A 17,822-nucleotide genomic window follows, 5' to 3' on the forward strand; every position below is an offset into this window, starting at 1 on the left:
TAAATTAATTTAAGAATGTCAAAACTTAATGTTTTTTTAATTGAACATCTAAGATTCGTAATTAAGTTCAAAAAGCCAGTATTTGTTGCTATACTTGCCTTAACTACTGCATTTTGCTCTTACTTTAGGTTGGCCTTGTATTACAATAAGGAGGACCATTGTGTTTCTAGAACTCTGAAGCTGTCATTTGGATTGATTTAATCTACATAACAGTTCTTGGAACAGTATTGTTCAAGAGGAATAAAAGCACAACATCAGTGAAATTAAAATAATCCATCAAATCTAAAATAATGAAGAAATCCGTAGCTGACCAATTTTCACATTTTCAGATAAAATGGAAAGTTCATGAAACTTTTATTGTCCATAAAAAGAATAAAAGCACATTCATTTAATTTTCAAAGCTTAGCTCGCACCTTGATAAAAAGACGGTATTTTTTTCCACTCTGTAGAAAAGACTGTTTTGTACAAACTGAACTGCAGTGGTGGATTAGGGTACGAAAATCTTTGCTATTATGTGAATGAACTGCTGCATTTCTATTTATTAAGTGGTGGTGTATGTTTGTCAGTGTAACAGAATGAAGGATCCAAACTGAGTATCTTTGCTTATAAAATTCACATGGATGTCATCATTTGGGGTAAAATAATGGAGTTATGATACATTTGTAGCTAATATGAAAGTCTTGGATGTTTTTGTAACTGGAGCAGTATGAAAATGTGCTGGTTTGACTAGTGCATTTGTTTCTCCATAAGCAACGCTGCCAAATCAATAAAAATACAGATTTGTACTTTGATCTTCAATAGATCAGTGGATTGATTCAGTAGTATTGCACTGTTCAGTGCAGATATCTGTTGCCAGAATGATTATAAATTACTGTACTTAATTTATAGTTGTGGCACAAAACCTTAGTTTTTCCTCAGTAGATCAACATCAGCCTGTGTGTAAAACTAAGAATTTTGATAATGCTGTCAAACTATTTATAGTTTTGAATGTTTTCAATGCTTCTGCAAAAATTGCACATATTTCTTTGTCTACTTTGAAGTCTGTAATTCTAACGAAAAGTATCTTGTGTAAATAAGTATTCATAAATTGTTACTGGTAGTGTTTTTATCCTGAATTTTGAACAAAAGGTTTCACTGCATATAGTGCCAGTAATCTTCTCCCTATCCCCTGGAAAGACTATGTACTGGCCTTAACTTAAATGCAACAACTTGATTTTTATTTCCTCATGAATGCTCTGCAACCAGAAGCATTTGGAATACGTTCCATAATGTCATATTCATAGCTTAAATTGTGATGGGAATTCTTAGAGTTTAGGTATGCTATAGTCATATGAGCAGCAAAAATCTACACTTCTAGCTGAAAGTGCCAAATAGTGGTGAAGGTTACATGCTGTGCAGGTATTTTGGACATTACTTGAATATTGGTGAAATATTTATGGATAAACCTGGCTTTAACACCCCCATAATTCTAAATGAGAGAGCAAATTTTGCTCAACTTTAGGAGCTGTCTGAAATTAGCAATGTAGAGAGAGAGAGTTAGTTCTGCCTCTATCACTGGACTTAACACCTTGTATTGGCAGCTTATCTCATAAAAGTCAGTCTTTTATAATGGAAGGGGACTCTACCCCATACGTACAGGGGTAACAGGCTCTCAGGCTTTGTCTAAACTATGATTTAAAGGCATATTGCAAGGTAAATGTGTTCTAACCCATACTAATACACAGTTACTCTAATGTGCACAGTGCAGCCTGCTTCAATATGTGCTCAAGTTAAAGCATGCTGCCCTTGTCTACATTAGACTTTGAAAGGTAGTACATTCCAACCCCCCAGGGCTGGCTTCCAATTATCCATAGTAGGATTTAATTAGCCACTTATGTCATTAAAGCTAAAATGGTTTGTACCTTAAAGTCACTGAGGGCCTATTGCTGGCCTAAAGAACACAAGCTGTGTCTACACAGGCACATCCAGGAAAGTTATGACAAATCAACTTAACCTTACATTGATGTGCATAAGTTAAAGCCTATTAACCACTCACATGGATGCTCTCATGCAAGAATAAAGCAGCCTTATTCTGTGATAGTTTAATTCTCTGCCAAAGAGTGAGGATTAAACCAGTGGTTTCTGAATTTATTAATGTGAGCTACAAACTGCATTTTGTCTTTTTTTGTACCTGCCATTACATATATGAACCCTCAGCCCCAGCACTGCAACCCTAAATCCCATCTAGGTTCAGAGGTGGGGGGAGGGTTTGGAGCTCACCCTGGACTCACCCCAATGGCAGCTCCAGTCTGGGGGGGGGGGGAGGGTTGGTCCCAACTCTGGGCATTGCAATTGGGTGCATGGGGGTGCAGCACCATTCATTTTTGCGCGCACACACACAATTTTGACAGAGGAGTGGCCAGGCCAAATTTGAGTGGCACTGTATCATGACACACAGGGTTGCAATGCCACTCCTGTTTGGCCCTTCTACTCTATCATGAGAGAGTAGCTGCATCAAACTTGAGTGGCACTGTGACCACAAGCATCAAGTTGCAACACCCAGCATGGGGAACTGGACCGTGTCCCACAGGACAAAAGCTGCTGCTGTGGGTGAGAGCTGGGCAGGTTCTCTCTCCAACACCCCTGCTGCATTGGAGCCTTCCATCTGCACCAAGCTGGGAAAAGTATATGTTAGCCTAAGTCTGGGCTCAGCAACAGGTTATTCTGACCCTGGACATGGCAACCCATCTAGAACCTTCCCACAACCCACTGCTTGGGAAACTCTATCTTAAACTAAGGCCATCTTATTCCTGAATGAGAACAGCTATTGGGGTGGTAATGTGCTTTAATTTACCCTTTTAGTTGATTCACTTTAACTTTCCTGAGTGACAAGCGCAAAGAACACACACAGCAAAGCTAAAAATTAGTATCTGCCTTTTTTTTTTCCCCCAGGCAGGGGCCTGTGGGCATTTTGCTATTAGAAGCCTCTGCTGCAGTTTGCTTTTGACCCTTTTTAATTTGTCCCCTTAACTTGTACATGAGTGGAGGGAGAAGGGGAATCCAGAATACAGGCAGCTTAGATAATCTTTGACCTGGAACATAGAAGTTTCTCCCCTATTTACAAAACAAAAAACCAAAAACCACAGGCTCCCTTAAAGAAAGAGGTTTTTGCTAGCTTTCTTCCTGAAGGACAGTAGTAGCTTTTGAGTAAAATGTGAGATCTCAGTAAACTACTTCTATTTTGTTGAGATCATACACTTTTTTTTATTGCAGTCTGAGCTGCTCCATTGTTCCCTACCTTCTAAACATCCTTACACAATTTCCTGCAAAATATCTGGTGTGTGCTCTCATTACATTCTACTGCTTACTATGGCAGTTTCTTAAAGTGCATTTCCCTTCAAGAGTTAAGTATCATACCATTTTCAGCTATTTGGAATTATTACAATTCTGACCTGCCATTTTACATGCAATAGTACATAAAATATATCTGAAGTTATTGGAAATAGTTTCTAAACTCCCTTTGTGAAATAATTTTGACAGTTAACTTCGTCTTTGTATTATGTGGCTCCTGTGAGAGAATGTCTCGGTTTGCATACAACAGTCTTTTTTAAAATGCATTTTTCCTGCAACAGAAGTATTTAATTATTAGTATGTTGATCAAGACTAATGTTTTCCTTTAGCATATCAGAGACCAAATATATCTGGAAACCAGTTTAGCATGCATCTCTTGACCAAAACCAACCTCATAGAGCAGAGTATTAACATTCAAAACCAGAGCCTGTGTGCGTGCCTACCAGTTACAGATGTTTGCTTGAAACATCTTATAGATGACCAGCTTTTAAAAAACAAAGTTTATACCAGCATGGACACTTGTTTGAATAAACTTTCAATTTTGATATTCATTTGTTTGAATAGTTACATTTAATTTTAGAGTTTTGTTCTAAGTATATTTATTCCCTAAAAACGAAAGAATTTGCTTGATGCTTTTCATTAATAGCAAATGCACATTCTAGAACTATACCACACACCAGTAAGCCCAGGCTCTCTAAACAATAATTAAACATGTCTTAAGAAAGTAGTTAACACTTATGCACAATTTTATAGATTGCATGCTTTAATGTCAGAACAAAACAAATCTGAGTTCATCTTCTATTGGTCAAATGACTTTACTTCTGAAGCCATGACATTTAAAAGCAGCTAACTTAGTTACATGGGGCAGTTTCCAATACTACATCAAAATCACTTTACTCCCACTGTAAAGACCTGTACTAAACTAAGTTATTTTGAAGCAGCTTTTTTATTTTTGGGAGGTTTTCGTATCTTATTTGGATTTGGAACAAGCTTTTTAATTCTGAGAGCTTGTAAAGTTACATTTGAAGAATCCGACTTATTGCTTTCAGTACATTTCCACTTATGGCTTTGAGAGAACTCCTCCACGGAGGTCTCCATAAGCTCGGTATCTTGAATTTCCAAAGGATCAGTATATGCCTCCGCCATATGTTGCTCACTTCTATGGTGAATCCAGGGCACATCCAAGCTAGGTATCCGTGGTATTATACCTTCGACTACTTCAGTAAAAGTATCAGAATTCTTTTTAAAACCCAGTGCTAGAACAGATGTTAAGCCAAGCATAGGAGCTATGCTTTCACTAAGACGTGGAACCTGGCCAGCTGGGACTGCTCGACTTGCACTGAGCTGAATAAGGTGCATGGTGATCATAGTAGGTTTTGCAGATTTACACACCAGCACTAGAAGTAGTTCATTTTTTTCCAAAGATCTAGTAACCTCATTAATTCCAATAGCAAGCTGTTTCCTGATGTTTAAGTCAGTCCATCCTTGTTCTTGTTGAATATGGTCCATTTCCTTCTCCTTTGGAAGTACACTACAATCACTAGCATCACATTTTTCTTTAATTTGCCTTTTTGCAATAGAACGTTTTTTCCTCCTTCGAGTCTCAATCTTTTTAAGTCCAATGTGTTTAATCCTTTCTTCCAAGGTCTGGAGTATAAAGTGCATATCATCTCCTTCTAGGGTGTTCCACTTGATATCATATGGGTTATTTAAAGATGTTTTTACAGTAATTTTCTTTGCTTTACGGACTGATCCACCCCTGGCCTGCACTATGGGCATCTTGATGCTTTTCTCTGTGTTTTGACACCTCAGCTATGAATAAGAGAAAAGAGGAAACTACTAGTTAATATTTTTAAGATACCCAAAGTGAACAGTCTTTAAAAAGTGCCTCTCTTGGGCATGCAATAGTCAAACTCTTTCTATTGCAACAGATTTGTGCTTCTTAGTACCTTTCCTAATGTTTTAAGAGATCTATAGCCTGTTTCACACCAGCTCAGTACCACTTTTTTTTAAATCTTTACAAAAAGCACATTCAGGAATCACCCAATGAAATTAATAGGCAGCAGCTTTAAAACAAAAGGAAGTACTTCTTCCACAACACAGAGTCAACCTGTGAACTCATTGCGAGGGGATGCTGTGAAGATCAAAATCATAACAGGGTTCAAAAAAGAACAAGATAAGTTCATAGAGAATAGGTCCATCAATGGATATTAGTCAAGATGGTCTGGGATGCAACCCCATGCTTTAAGTGTTCCTAGCCTCTGATTGCCAGAAGCTGTTCTGTTCATTGCCTCTGAAGCACCTGGCATTGGCCACTGTCAGGAGACAGGATACTGGGCTAGCTGGATTGGTCTGACCCAGTGTGGCTGTTCTTATGTAGTATTAGACTTCAGTAATTACTTGGAAACATAGCACCTGCTCCATTCATTAATGAAAAAGCAACAAGTCAAGACTTGTGCCAAAAGTGATACATCTGAAACTGTACAGAGGCTGCTAGAGGTTCTACAGATTAAAAAACTAAGTCAAAACAAACTGTTGACGTTGTAGGAAACAAATATTTCATTTTTACTGCTGCACATATATATTTTGGAAACTATCAAGAGAACAATGATCTGAACCTATACTATCTCAACTGTAGCAAACTATTTTATATTCTTGAATTCATGAAGTATCTTTACTTTGATTAGCATCCTCAATCTTTCCCCCTTTGCAATGTAATTCACATTAGCAAGTGTTCTTGTTTACTGGCATTTAGAAGATACAATTTTTTAAAACTAATTCTTAGGCTTTTGTAAGGAAAGGCAGATATTCTATTGTACGCCCCCATGGAAACTCAGATTTGACCTATAACAGGAGCATGTTATTCCACACATGGTATTGTGACATCTAAACTAAAGCAACTCAGGTTTCAAATCAGAAAGGTTGAGACCTGTCATTCTCAAGGGACGATCCACAATTACAGAACTCCCTCTAGAGAACAGACCAAGCACAATATTACTCACATTTAAAGGACAATAAGTGTATCTAGTTTATATAGATATTTCCCAAATAACCATTTCATAAGTTACCCTAGTCCTGCCTACATAGGCAAAAAGGTGTGTTTTTAATCAAGTTAGCTCAACTTGATTGAAATCACTCTAGCACCTTGAAGACCCAATTTAACACCATTACGATCATTTGGGCTGCTCATGTGCCTACGCTCTCACCTAGGCCACAACACAACCAGCTCAAATGATCTTACAATAGTTTCTCCAAATCAAGCTGTGTCTACACAGACATTTGGGAGGGTAGGGTTGTCTTCACTGAGTACAGTTAACTACTTGATTGAAAAAATACCTCTTCTGCCCATGTAGACAGGCGCAATAACACTGTTCTGCAGGCAATCAACTACCACCATCTGTTCACTATAAAACAGAAGAAGGAAAATAAAAATAAAGATGTTTATGCTGACTATGGGATGGGAGTTTTTCCTTTTAGAGGCTATTTGATATCTTTTAATTTTATAGCTAATCCAGAGGGGTTTTTTTTAGTAGCATAAGATTGGTCAAACAGCTTAATTTGTAAAATGACTCATAAAAGGAGCAACCTAAAGGCCGAAGCAACAAGAAGACAGAAAGATAAGTATTTGCTACTGCTGGAGAGGCTGAATGTGTGTACCATGGGCACAGCCTAAGAGGAGAAGTGACAGCCTATGATGGAGTGGGGCAAAATGAGAATGTACCTTTTGGATTTTCTTCATCTGAAGGCTTTTAAGGAGGGACCCTATGGCATATGCGTAGCCTTCATACTGGACAGAGACCAAGAAAGAAGACAGCAGTAGAGTAGTATACAAAAAGTAGTAGGACAGATAAGAGAGATTAGCCAGGCTCAAATCTCATTGTGTGGAAGGGGTTTTGCTCCATGAGATTTAATTTCTCTCCTTCCCAAATAATCAGATTAAGGGAAAGTGACAGTATAAATAAATGTCCTATGGGTTCTCTACATTATGTGTACCACGATTTTATGTAATATAGGTGCATTGTTTTTGTTCAGGTATCATTTAATATTGGGTCCATGGTCCTAAGATCATCCTAGATGTTATAAAGATGAGTATTTTAAAAGTATATACATAAATGGGGCTTAAAAATACACTTGTGAGCAGGAAGCCTTTCCTGGGGAGTGTGCAGGTTATGGTTACGTCTTCAATTTCTGTAGAATTGTTTAAGATAAGTTACCTTTGCAAGCTTAAGGGCTGGAAACGTCACAAACATGAACTACATATAACATGCTGAAAGACATCTTTAACACTTCTGCTGTTAGGTAAAGCTATAAGCAACAGCGGTAGAGTGAAATTAGCAAGTATCTAGTTAGTTTTGCAGGATCTTTATGAGAAACCTGTTGACAACAGTGAAGCTGTCAGTAATAAGGCATTTTCACGTTTGCTGCCATGGAAAGATCTGAGCAGAAGAAGCAGGCACTGAAATTATTCACTGGATAAGGTAATCAAAAAAATGAAGGTTGGATGACTGATTGAGTATCCTCCTACCATAGCTAAAGGAGGAATATAGGGTTACATCCCTGGACTAATCTGTTGGACACACTCACATATCACGTATAGCTTTTATATTTACCTCTGACCAGTAGATTTAGTTCTCCAAACAGTAGATGTTCTGTTAAATATCTGAAGCCCTGTAAAGTTTCAGAGTAGCAGCCGTGTTAGTCTGTATCCGCAAAAAGAAGAACAGGAGGACTTGTGGCACCTTAGAGACTAACAAATTTATTAGAGCATAAGCTTTCGTGGACTACAGCCCACTTCTTCGGATGCATATAGAATGGAACATATATTGAGGAGATATATATACACACATACAGAGAGCATAAACAGGTGGGAGTTGTCTTACCACCTCTGAGAGGCCAATTAATTAAGAGAAAACAAACTTTTGAAGTGATAATCAAGCTAGCTCAGTACAGACAGTTAGATAACAAGTGTGAGAATACTTACAAGGGGAGATGGATTCCATGTTTGTAATGGCTCAGCCATTCCCAGTCCTGGACTCTGCGTGGACTCCTCCGGACGGTCGAAACAACAGACTGGATTTCTACATAGATTGCTTCCGTCGACGTGCAAAGGCTGAAATTGTGGAAAAGCAACAGCACTTGCCACATAACCTCAGCCATGCAGAACACAACGCCATCTACAGCCTCAGAAACAACCCTGACATCATAATCAAAAAGGCTGACAAAGGAGGTGCTGTCGTCATCATGAATAAATTGGAATATGACCAGGAGGCTGCTAGACAGCTCTCTAACACCACATTCTACAGGCCATTATCCTCTGATCCCACTGAGGATTACCTAAAGAAACTACACCATCTGCTAAAAAAACTCCCTGACAAAGCACAGGAACAAATCTGTACAGACACATGCCTAGAACCCCGACCAGGGGTATTCTATTTGCTACCCAAGATCCATAAACCTGGATATCCTGGACGCCCCATCATCTCAGGCATTGGCACCCTAACATCAGGCTTGTCTGGTTATGTAGACTCTCTCCTCAGACCCTACGCTACCAGCACTCCCAGCTATCTTCGAGACACCACTGACTTCCTGAGGAAACTACAATCCATCGGTGATCTTCCAGAAAACACCATCCTGGCCACTATGGACGTAGAAGCCCTCCACACCAATATTCCACACAAAGATGGACTACAAGCTATCAGGAACAGTATCCCTGATAATGTCACAGCTAACCTGGTGGCTGAACTTTGTGATTTTGTCCTCACCCACAACTATTTCACATTTGGGGACAATATATACCTTCAAGTCAGCGGCACTGCTATGGGTACCCGCATGGCCCCACAATATGCCAACATTTTTATGGCTGACTTAGAACAACGCTTCCTTAGCTCTCGTCCCCTAACGCCCCTACTCTACTTGCGCTACATTGATGACATCTTCATCATCTGGACCCATGGAAAAGAAGCCCTTGAGGAATTTCACCATGATTTCAATAATTTCCATCCCACCATCAACCTCAGCCTAGATCAATCCACACAAGCGGTCCATTTCCTGGACACTACTGTGCTAATAAGCGATGGTCACATAAATACCACCCTATATCGGAAACCTACTGACCGCTACACTTACCTACATGCCTCCAGCTTCCATCCAGGACACACCACACGATCCATTGTCTACAGCCAAGCTCTAAGATATAACCGCATTTGCTCCAATCCCTCGGATAGAGACAAGCACCTACAAGATCTCTATCAAGCATTCTTAAAACTACAATACCCACCTGCTGAAGTGAAAAAACAGATTGACAGAGCCAGACGAGTACCCAGAAGTCACCTCCTACAAGACAGGCCCAACAAAGAAAATAACAGAACACCACTAGCTGTCACCTTCAGCCCCCAACTAAAACCTCTCCAGCGCATCATCAGAGATCTACAACCTATCCTGAAAGATGATCCTTTACTCTCACAGATCTTGGGAGACAGACCTGTCCTCGCTTACAGACAACCCCCGAACCTAAAGCAAATACTCACCAGCAACCACACATCACTGAACAAAACCACTAACCCAGGAACCTATCCTTGTAACAAACCCCGATGCCAACTCTGTCCACATATCTATTCCAGTGACATCATCATAGGACCTAATCACATCAGCCATACCATCAAGGGGTCGTTCACCTGCACATCTACCAATGTGATATATGCCATCATGTGCCAGCAATGCCCCTCTGCCATGTACATTGGCCAAACCGGACAGTCTCTACGCAAAAGAATTAATGGACACAAATCTGACATCAGGAATCAAAATACTCAAAAACCAGTGGGAGAACACTTTAACCTGTCTGGTCATTCAGTGACAGACCTGCGGGTGGCTATATTACAACAGAAAAACTTCAAAAACAGACTCCAACGAGAAACTGCTGAGCTAGAATTGATATGCAAACTAGACACAATCAACTCCGGTTTAAATAAGGACTGGGAATGGCTGAGCCATTACAAACATTGAATCCATCTCCCCTTGTAAGTATTCTCACACTTGTTATCTAACTGTCTGTACTGAGCTAGCTTGATTATCACTTCAAAAGTTTGTTTTCTCTTAATTAATTGGCCTCTCAGAGGTGGTAAGACAACTCCCACCTGTTTATGCTCTCTGTATGTGTGTATATATATCTCCTCAATATATGTTCCATTCTATATGCATCCGAAGAAGTGGGCTGTAGTCCACGAAAGCTTATGCTCTAATAAATTTGTTAGTCTCTAAGGTGCCACAAGTCCTCCTGTTCTTCTTTTTTTGAAGCCCTGTAGATACCTCAGAACACCAAACCTATGAAATCATGGTAAACTGTGATCATGAGCAAAATATCAACATCTAGCCTTGCTTATCTGCTCCTCAGTGAACTAATGTTTTAAACCTGCCACTTCTCTATTCAGAAACTAAGAACAACCAAATCCCAATTCTAGTGACAGACTTGGAACCATGCAGTAGGTGCCCAACCCCAACTCATCTTATCCCCACCTGAGCAGGAACCTGACCCCTCCTCATCCGGGCCGAACCCCCCCACCCGAGACGCAACCTCCCGCCCCCAATCCCCACCCGGGCCGCAACCCCCCGGCCCTCCTCCCCCACCTGAGCCGGAACCCCCTGGCCCCTCCCCCCAATCCCCACCCGGGCCGCAACTCCCGCCCCCACCTGATCCAGAACCTCCCAAGCCCTCCAACCCCCAGGGGAGCGGGAACCCCCATCCTCTCTTCGTCATGAGCCAGAACTAAACCCCAACCCCGCCTCCACCATCCCCCTCGCACCGGGCCCGGGCCCCCACCCCTCTCCTCTCCCTCGGACCGAGCCACCGGCCCCAGTCGCGCGCGCCTCATCCGCTGCCTGAGGCAGCTTCCTACGGCCCCGCCGCCGGCAGGCCCGGCCCGAGACTCGCCTCCTCTCGCCGCTGACGCCGAAGCTCGCAGGCCGCGGTGCGCCCGCAACGTGCTGCCAGGGGGCGCTGCAAGAACGTGTGCGCCGGAACCCGGCCCCGCCAGGCCCCGCTCCCGCCGGCCTGCTCCGAGCGAGCCCCACGTGCGCCGGTCCGGCGGCACATCCCGCCCGCCCCAGCGGCGGTTACCGCCATGTAAGTATGGCCGCCTTTGCCTACCCGGCAGAATTTGCTACCATGGCACTGACGCGTGAGTAGCACAACATGAATATTTCAATTGATTTATTACATGGTCCGAATGAGAAAAGCGTCTTTCATTTTGTAGGCAAGTCTGCAGTGCATGCGCCTCTCACATCTTCCGGTCCAGGCTAACCCTGCGCAAATCGCACAGGTTCACGCTGTGTAAGCTTAGGCAGTACAAGTATGTGCTGTTCCCCAGGTTTTGCAAACATACAGGTTAAACTGAAAGAAAAAAAAAAGTTACACCATAAACTTACATACAGACTTGTCCAAAGGCATGTTCCTTCGCCTATTTGCCACTGAATGTGTAATTAGCAACAGTAATATCCCATCTTTTAGTATTGCTATCTGAATCAATTGTTGTGGGGTTTTCTGGTGGGTATGAAGACACCAAAAAAAAAAAAAAAATCTTATAGCAACCCTGCTGGGGTGCCCAACAGCAGTGTTTCCAAAATATAAGGTGAGTGTTCCCAAACAGTTGTCAGCAACAATGTGCTTTTAAAAAAAAAATCACAAGGGCAATGAAACCCATGTTCACTGTCAACTATCTGTGATCTGATAGTGAGGTTGAAGAAATAGTAAAAATAACCTGAAAAAATAAGTCATTACCTTATTATTGAATTCAGGACCGACAACATCCGCTGTGGGCATCAATGTCGAACAACCATTTTGAACATGATGTTTGCCACCTCATATGCTGATTTAGTTCAAAGTGGAAAGGCTTCCACCCATCTTGAAAGATAATCTGTGTCTGTCAGTATATATTGGTATCCCTCCTTTGTTGCTGGTAATGGTCCTATTAAATCAATCCCCAACAATTCCCAGCTCTGACTGACCTATATGCAAGGGTACCAGTTACAGTCATACTTCACATTTCTCTTACTAAATGTTCTCAATAAGCCCATATGTCGTAAGCAGAGTAAACGCTGTAATATGGTTACAACAACCACAAAATCAGAAGGGAATGACCACTTTTAAAAACACAAGAAAAAATAAACAAACAAACAAAAAAGTACAGGAATGGGGTAGGAAAAACAATACAAGAGGACCCCTGAAGAAATATGCCACGCCAGTGTAAGGAGCTGTAGAGGTCATTGCTGGCTGTGCCATGCCACTTGTATGCATTGCACTCATTGCGAATTCAAGGCCTCGTTGTATAGCAATAATAAAAACACATAATGATAAACAATTAACTTTGATTCCGTCTTTCAAAGATTTACTTACTTATTTTTAAGGAAATGAATAAGACTTTGTCATCTATATGCTGTATGCACTACAAATACCAATAATGCATTGACAATTGAAAGGATGACTAAGAAATTTCTGAATAAACGTAGTAGATGTGTCTGATTCCAAAATTCACCTTTATGCTTTTAAAGGTGGTATCCACATTTAATTCTTTTCCCTCTTTCTGACAATGCAGACATCGTGCAACCTAGTTTGGATGGAACAATATGACGACATTAACATTTTTGTATGGAGATATTATTGCAAGGGAACAGAGTTCACATTTTCACACCAAATGTATTTATATATTTCTTCTTAAATTTCAAATTTGTATTTAAATTGTAAACAGCATTCTTCAGGGTTTTGTTTAATTACTTTACTTACCCAATCTGCAATGTCTTTTGTCATCCCTGGCCAGTAGTATCTTGATGTCAGCGCAGTTCTCATTTTGAATATTCTTTGATGTCCACCATGTGGACTGTCATGATACATTTCAAAGAGTTATAGTGCTTGTTTTGTGGTGTGCACAACCACAACCTTTCTTCCTTTTGCAGAATAGCACAGTGTCCCCTCTCTTAATCAGAGAAGATGGAACCCAGAGCCAGATTAAGGTTTCTCAGGGCCCTGGGCCAGAGCAAGTGTGGGGGCCCCTATCAACCCCTTCCACCTGTGGGCCCACCGCGTTCTGACCCTTCTGCCTGTGGCACCGCCCACAGCCCCACCCCTTTCTGCCCCTTCCCCGGGACCCCGTCCCTGTTCCACCCAGGCCCCCCACATTCCATCTGCCCCACAACTCCTTTGTTCCTTTCTCCACCCCACCCCCCTTGTGGCCCAAGACCGGAGAAGCTCTGTCTCTGTGTCACGGCCCCGGGGCCATAGTGGGGAGTGAGAGCTTCTCCAGTCCCAAGGCTGCAGCAAGGGTCTGGGTGGCACTCTTATTTAGGGGACCAGGGTCAGGGTTCTGGGGCCTCTCCTGTCCCACCTGGCACTTCTGCCGGAGAGTGGGGTCGAGCACGGGGGCTTCCCCTGGAACCCCGCGACTTCTGCCGGGGATGGGGTCGGAGGCTATTGGTGGGGGCTTCCCCCGCCCGAGAGCTTCTGCCACGGAGGCTTCCCCCATCCCATGGCTTCTGGGGACGGGGTCAGGTGGGAAGGTGGGGTAATGTTGGAGGGGGGTTGTGACGGGTTGGATCACAGAAACCCCCTTGGGAGCTGCCACCCGATGTGCAAAGACTACCCCTGCTTCTGTTTTCCCTGCCAGCTCAGGACTCCAGCACCCTGTCTTGCTGAGCCAGACACTCCCGTTTGGCTCCAGACACAGATCCAGGGTCTGAATCTCCTGTCCCAAAGCTGCAAGTTTACCTGAAAACAGCTCGCAGTAGTGCGCTTGTCTTTAGCACTCAGATGCCCAACTCCCAATGGGGTCTAAACCCAGATAAATCCGTTTTACCCCGCATAAAGTTTATGCAGGGCAAACTCATAAATTGTTCGCCCTCTATAACACTGATAGAGAGATATGCACAGTTGTTTGCTCCCCCAGGTATTAATACATACTCTGAGTGAATTACTAAATAGAAAGTGATTTTATTAAATACAGACAGTAGGATTTAAGTGGTTCAAAGTAGTAACAGACAGAACAAAGTAAGTCACCAAGCAAAATAAAATAAAATGTGCAAATCTATGCCTAATCAAACTAAATACAGATAATCTCACCCTCAGAGATGTTTCAGTAAGTTTTTCTCAGACTGGACACCTTCCAGGCCTGGGCACAATTCTTTCCCCTGGTACAGCTCTTGTTGCAGCTCAGGTGGTAGCTAGGGGATTCTTCATGATGGCTTCTCCCTCTCTCTCTTCTCTTCCCCCCTTTATATATCTTTTGCATAAGGCGGGAACTCTTTGTCTCTCTGGGTTTCCACCCCCCCTCACTGGAAAAGCACCAGGTTAAAGATGGATTCCAGTTCAGGTGACATGATCACATGTCACTGCAAGACTTCATTACTCACTTGCCAGCACACACATAGACAGGAAGACTCACAGGTAAATACAGCCATCTGCAGACAATGGGAGTCATCAAGATTCCAAACCATCATTAATGGTCCACACTTTACACAATTACAATAGGCCCTCAGAGTTACATTTTATATTTCTAGTTTTAGATACAAGAGTGGTACATTTATACAAATCAGATGATCACACTCAGTAGAACCTTACAAGAGACCTTTTGCATGAGGCATACCCCAGTTACTTACATTCACTTATTACCGTATTTTCTCTAAAACTATCTCAGTTACATTATATTGACTTATTATCAAGTTTTTATAAAACCATATAGACTGCACAACGTCACAGGGGTCTTCCCCCATCTCGCAGCTTCTGCCAGGGATGGGATGGGGGCGACGCTGCAGGGGTTTCTCCTGCCCCACCCACCGGGCGGAAGCTGGGGGCCCCCGCATTTGGCCAGGGCCCCTGGGTGTGGGTCCTGTAGGCCCAGTGTCTAATCCACCACTGAGGGAGATATGATTATGAAATCAAGTGTTGTACTTAAGGTATTACCAGTTATTTGCAAAGCCATTATTAATTATAAGGCATATGCATATCAAAGATCTCTATATACTGTATGGGTCGGAATGGCTTGAGTACAAGGGGGTGGAATTTCAGTATATGGTTAGAACTGGATGTTGATTTTTTTTTTAAAGTAGAAATTGTTCAGTGAACATATAGTGATTGGTGTTGCTGCTTTCAGGATACATTGGATAACATACTTGTGAAACGAAGCAAAATCATAGGGGTTTTTGGTAACATTTATAAACTCATTTCTCATGTAACTGACAAATACATTTGTTGCACCACCTACATAGGTAGCAAAGGAGATTTTCTGGAAAATTTGAATAAAACCAGTGAACCTAATCCCGGTCCCATAGAAGGTAAGGTTAACACTCCAAATAATCTCAATGTTGGGACTCCAGGACCATCATTTATATGCTGAAGATTCCAATGTAATGTGTCTGTATTATATGAAAAAAAATTATTCCTTGCCTTCCAAAGGAAAGTTGACAGTAAATCGATGCAGGTTCAGTCTGCTTGCTTTATTCATTCCTTCAGGATATGTGTTACTCCGCATATATGCCAAAACATTTGCAATTTTTTCTCAAAAGATTTCCCTGAGTATTGTTCACAGAAGAAAACAGTTATGTAAGTGCAAACATGTAGTATCGATCCATATAATAATCACATTTCAGTTAGTAGGCATGACATGTACATTGCAGACATATAAGCAGGGTAAGCCAAAATCAACAATGCATCATTCATAGGCCAATCACAAGAGAGTCAAAAGTAAATTGGAGCTATATGCATAATTTTGACGTATTTGTGGCTTACAAAATCTGACTGTAGTAGATCAATGCAGATCGAATGTCATTTGAGATAATGAGATCACCTACAAGATCAAAACCCATAAGCAGGGGTGCTTGAAGATAATGTGTTCAGAAAACAACAGAATAGATATGGAAACCCTCTCCTTACCTGCCATAATGATTTGTAGTACAATTAATTTTTTGCCTAGTACAGTGTTTTTGGAGAAAATAGTTTTCTGCAATTCTGAAGAATCTGAAATAAAGAAATCCCTATAACATACACATTTCAATATCCCCATGGTCACAGGCATTGTTACCAGATTTGCCTTTTACTTTTGGGGTATGCTCATTTATTAGGGTTACTGTTCTGGGGGCAGGTTCTGTAATTCTATCAATGAACTGCTTGTGTCACTTATGTTTTCATACAGAGCTCTACTTCTCCCTTCTGGAGGTTCCCTCCCAATGGAGCTATCCTGCAGGACCTAGGTGCCCCAGGGCTGGGTTCCTCCAGCCCCAGAAAATAAATATATATATATATATATATAATCTCACTCACACACACTCACACCCTACCCCTCAATGAACCAGGTCAATCAGCACTCCCAAGCTGACCCCCTTATATGCCCTGGACTCAGCAGGCTGGGTTGAGCAGCACTTCCAAGTTGCCACCCTCCTATGCCACAGGTTAAGCACGTCCCTGTCCCCACTTTCACGTTACAGTTGTTCTGGTAGTCACGCACTCGATGAGCGCACACCCCATACGATTTTTGGGTAATGCAGGGATCTTTAGCTTAGGTGTGAGGAGCGTTGCTGCAGAGAGAGAAGCAACCAGCTTAACCATGAAAGTTATTTATTGCCTGGTAATAACCATACAAGGGGAGCCAAACAAACAAAACAGTTATAATAAATCTAACTTAAATTTGATTATAAAAGTCAGGGTTAGAGAACTATAACTGATCACACAAGTCAGGGTCAGAAGGCTATACCTAGAGAGAGAGAGTTGGGTTCTCACCACTCCGTGAAGCTTGAATCGATCAGGGTTCCCAGGAGACAGGCAGAGCCCCCAGCACACAGTCAGGAGAGGATGAAGTCCCAATGGAACTGATACAGATTTTAGATCCAGACATCAGAATACTTACTTGAGCATGGGTAGGGGTTTTTGTAGGGAAAGAACAATGGTTCAAGGGAGAACACTAGATTTGTTTATGGGTAAACTGATGGCTCAAGGGAGCATATCAAAGTTGTTTTGTTCAGACTAGACAATAGGAACTAATCATTCCTGGCTATGGGCAGTGTTCCTTCGAGGGAGCTCATAATGCAATTAGGCAGCTTCAGTATTTTGGATACCAATAAAGGATTTATTACTAGAATTGGTCTGATAACTACTGACCTGGGTGTGTGCAGGCATGGGTTCATTAACATCTGGAGCAGAGATCCCCCATCATGCAAGTGCTTTCCTGCTTTTCTGGTCCCAGAGTTCAGTGCGGTTCTTGCCTGGGAATCTCTGTTCTCCATTCTGTATGTTAATGGAAATGCCTCCCTGTCCCATCTTCGATGCAAAAGAGGCTAGGGGATTTGCCTTAATCCTGTCACCCTTGTCTGGAGGGATTTCGGTGTGTTTCTCACTGCCTTCTCGTTGCTTTTTGTAAGTCTTTCTTCTGATCAGTTTTGGTTCAAGCAGAGGCTGGGGTAGAGGGTGTCCTTTGTGAGTCAAGTATCGGGCTAGCCGTGTTAGTCTGTATCTACAA

At 42.0% G+C, this 17,822-nt stretch overlaps 2 protein-coding genes across 20 annotated transcripts in view; one reads left to right on the forward strand and one right to left on the reverse strand.

Annotated features, from left to right (window-relative positions):
* The window catches only part of NMT2 (N-myristoyltransferase 2), a 60,437-nt gene extending 59,338 nt beyond the window's left edge, over positions 1-1,099 (forward strand). For all 5 annotated transcript variants that reach the window (XM_065586928.1, XM_065586924.1, XM_065586925.1 and 2 more), the window contains one exon: positions 129-1,099. In XM_065586928.1, the coding sequence (XP_065443000.1) occupies positions 129-149 (21 nt within the window). In that variant the 3' untranslated portion in view covers positions 150-1,099. The remainder of the gene's footprint in view (positions 1-128) is intronic.
* RPP38 (ribonuclease P/MRP subunit p38) overlaps positions 1-12,242 on the reverse strand; it is a 43,747-nt gene extending 31,505 nt beyond the window's left edge. Inside the window, exons 1-5 of one of the 15 annotated variants that reach the window (XM_024114072.3) lie at positions 12,104-12,242; positions 11,544-11,716; positions 10,619-10,650; positions 7,941-7,991; positions 338-5,142 (exon numbers count right to left, since the gene is read on the reverse strand). In XM_024114072.3, the coding sequence (XP_023969840.2) occupies positions 4,258-5,109 (852 nt within the window). In that variant the 5' untranslated portion in view covers positions 5,110-5,142; positions 7,941-7,991; positions 10,619-10,650; positions 11,544-11,716; positions 12,104-12,242 and the 3' untranslated portion in view covers positions 338-4,257. The other 14 variants (XM_065586934.1, XM_065586940.1, XM_008177647.4 and 11 more) reach the window with 14 other exon arrangements.
* Between the last annotated feature and the right edge of the window lie 5,580 nt (positions 12,243-17,822).

This window comes from Chrysemys picta, chromosome 2 (assembly GCF_011386835.1).
Source record: "Chrysemys picta bellii isolate R12L10 chromosome 2, ASM1138683v2, whole genome shotgun sequence".
Taxonomy (NCBI): Eukaryota; Metazoa; Chordata; order Testudines; family Emydidae; genus Chrysemys; species Chrysemys picta.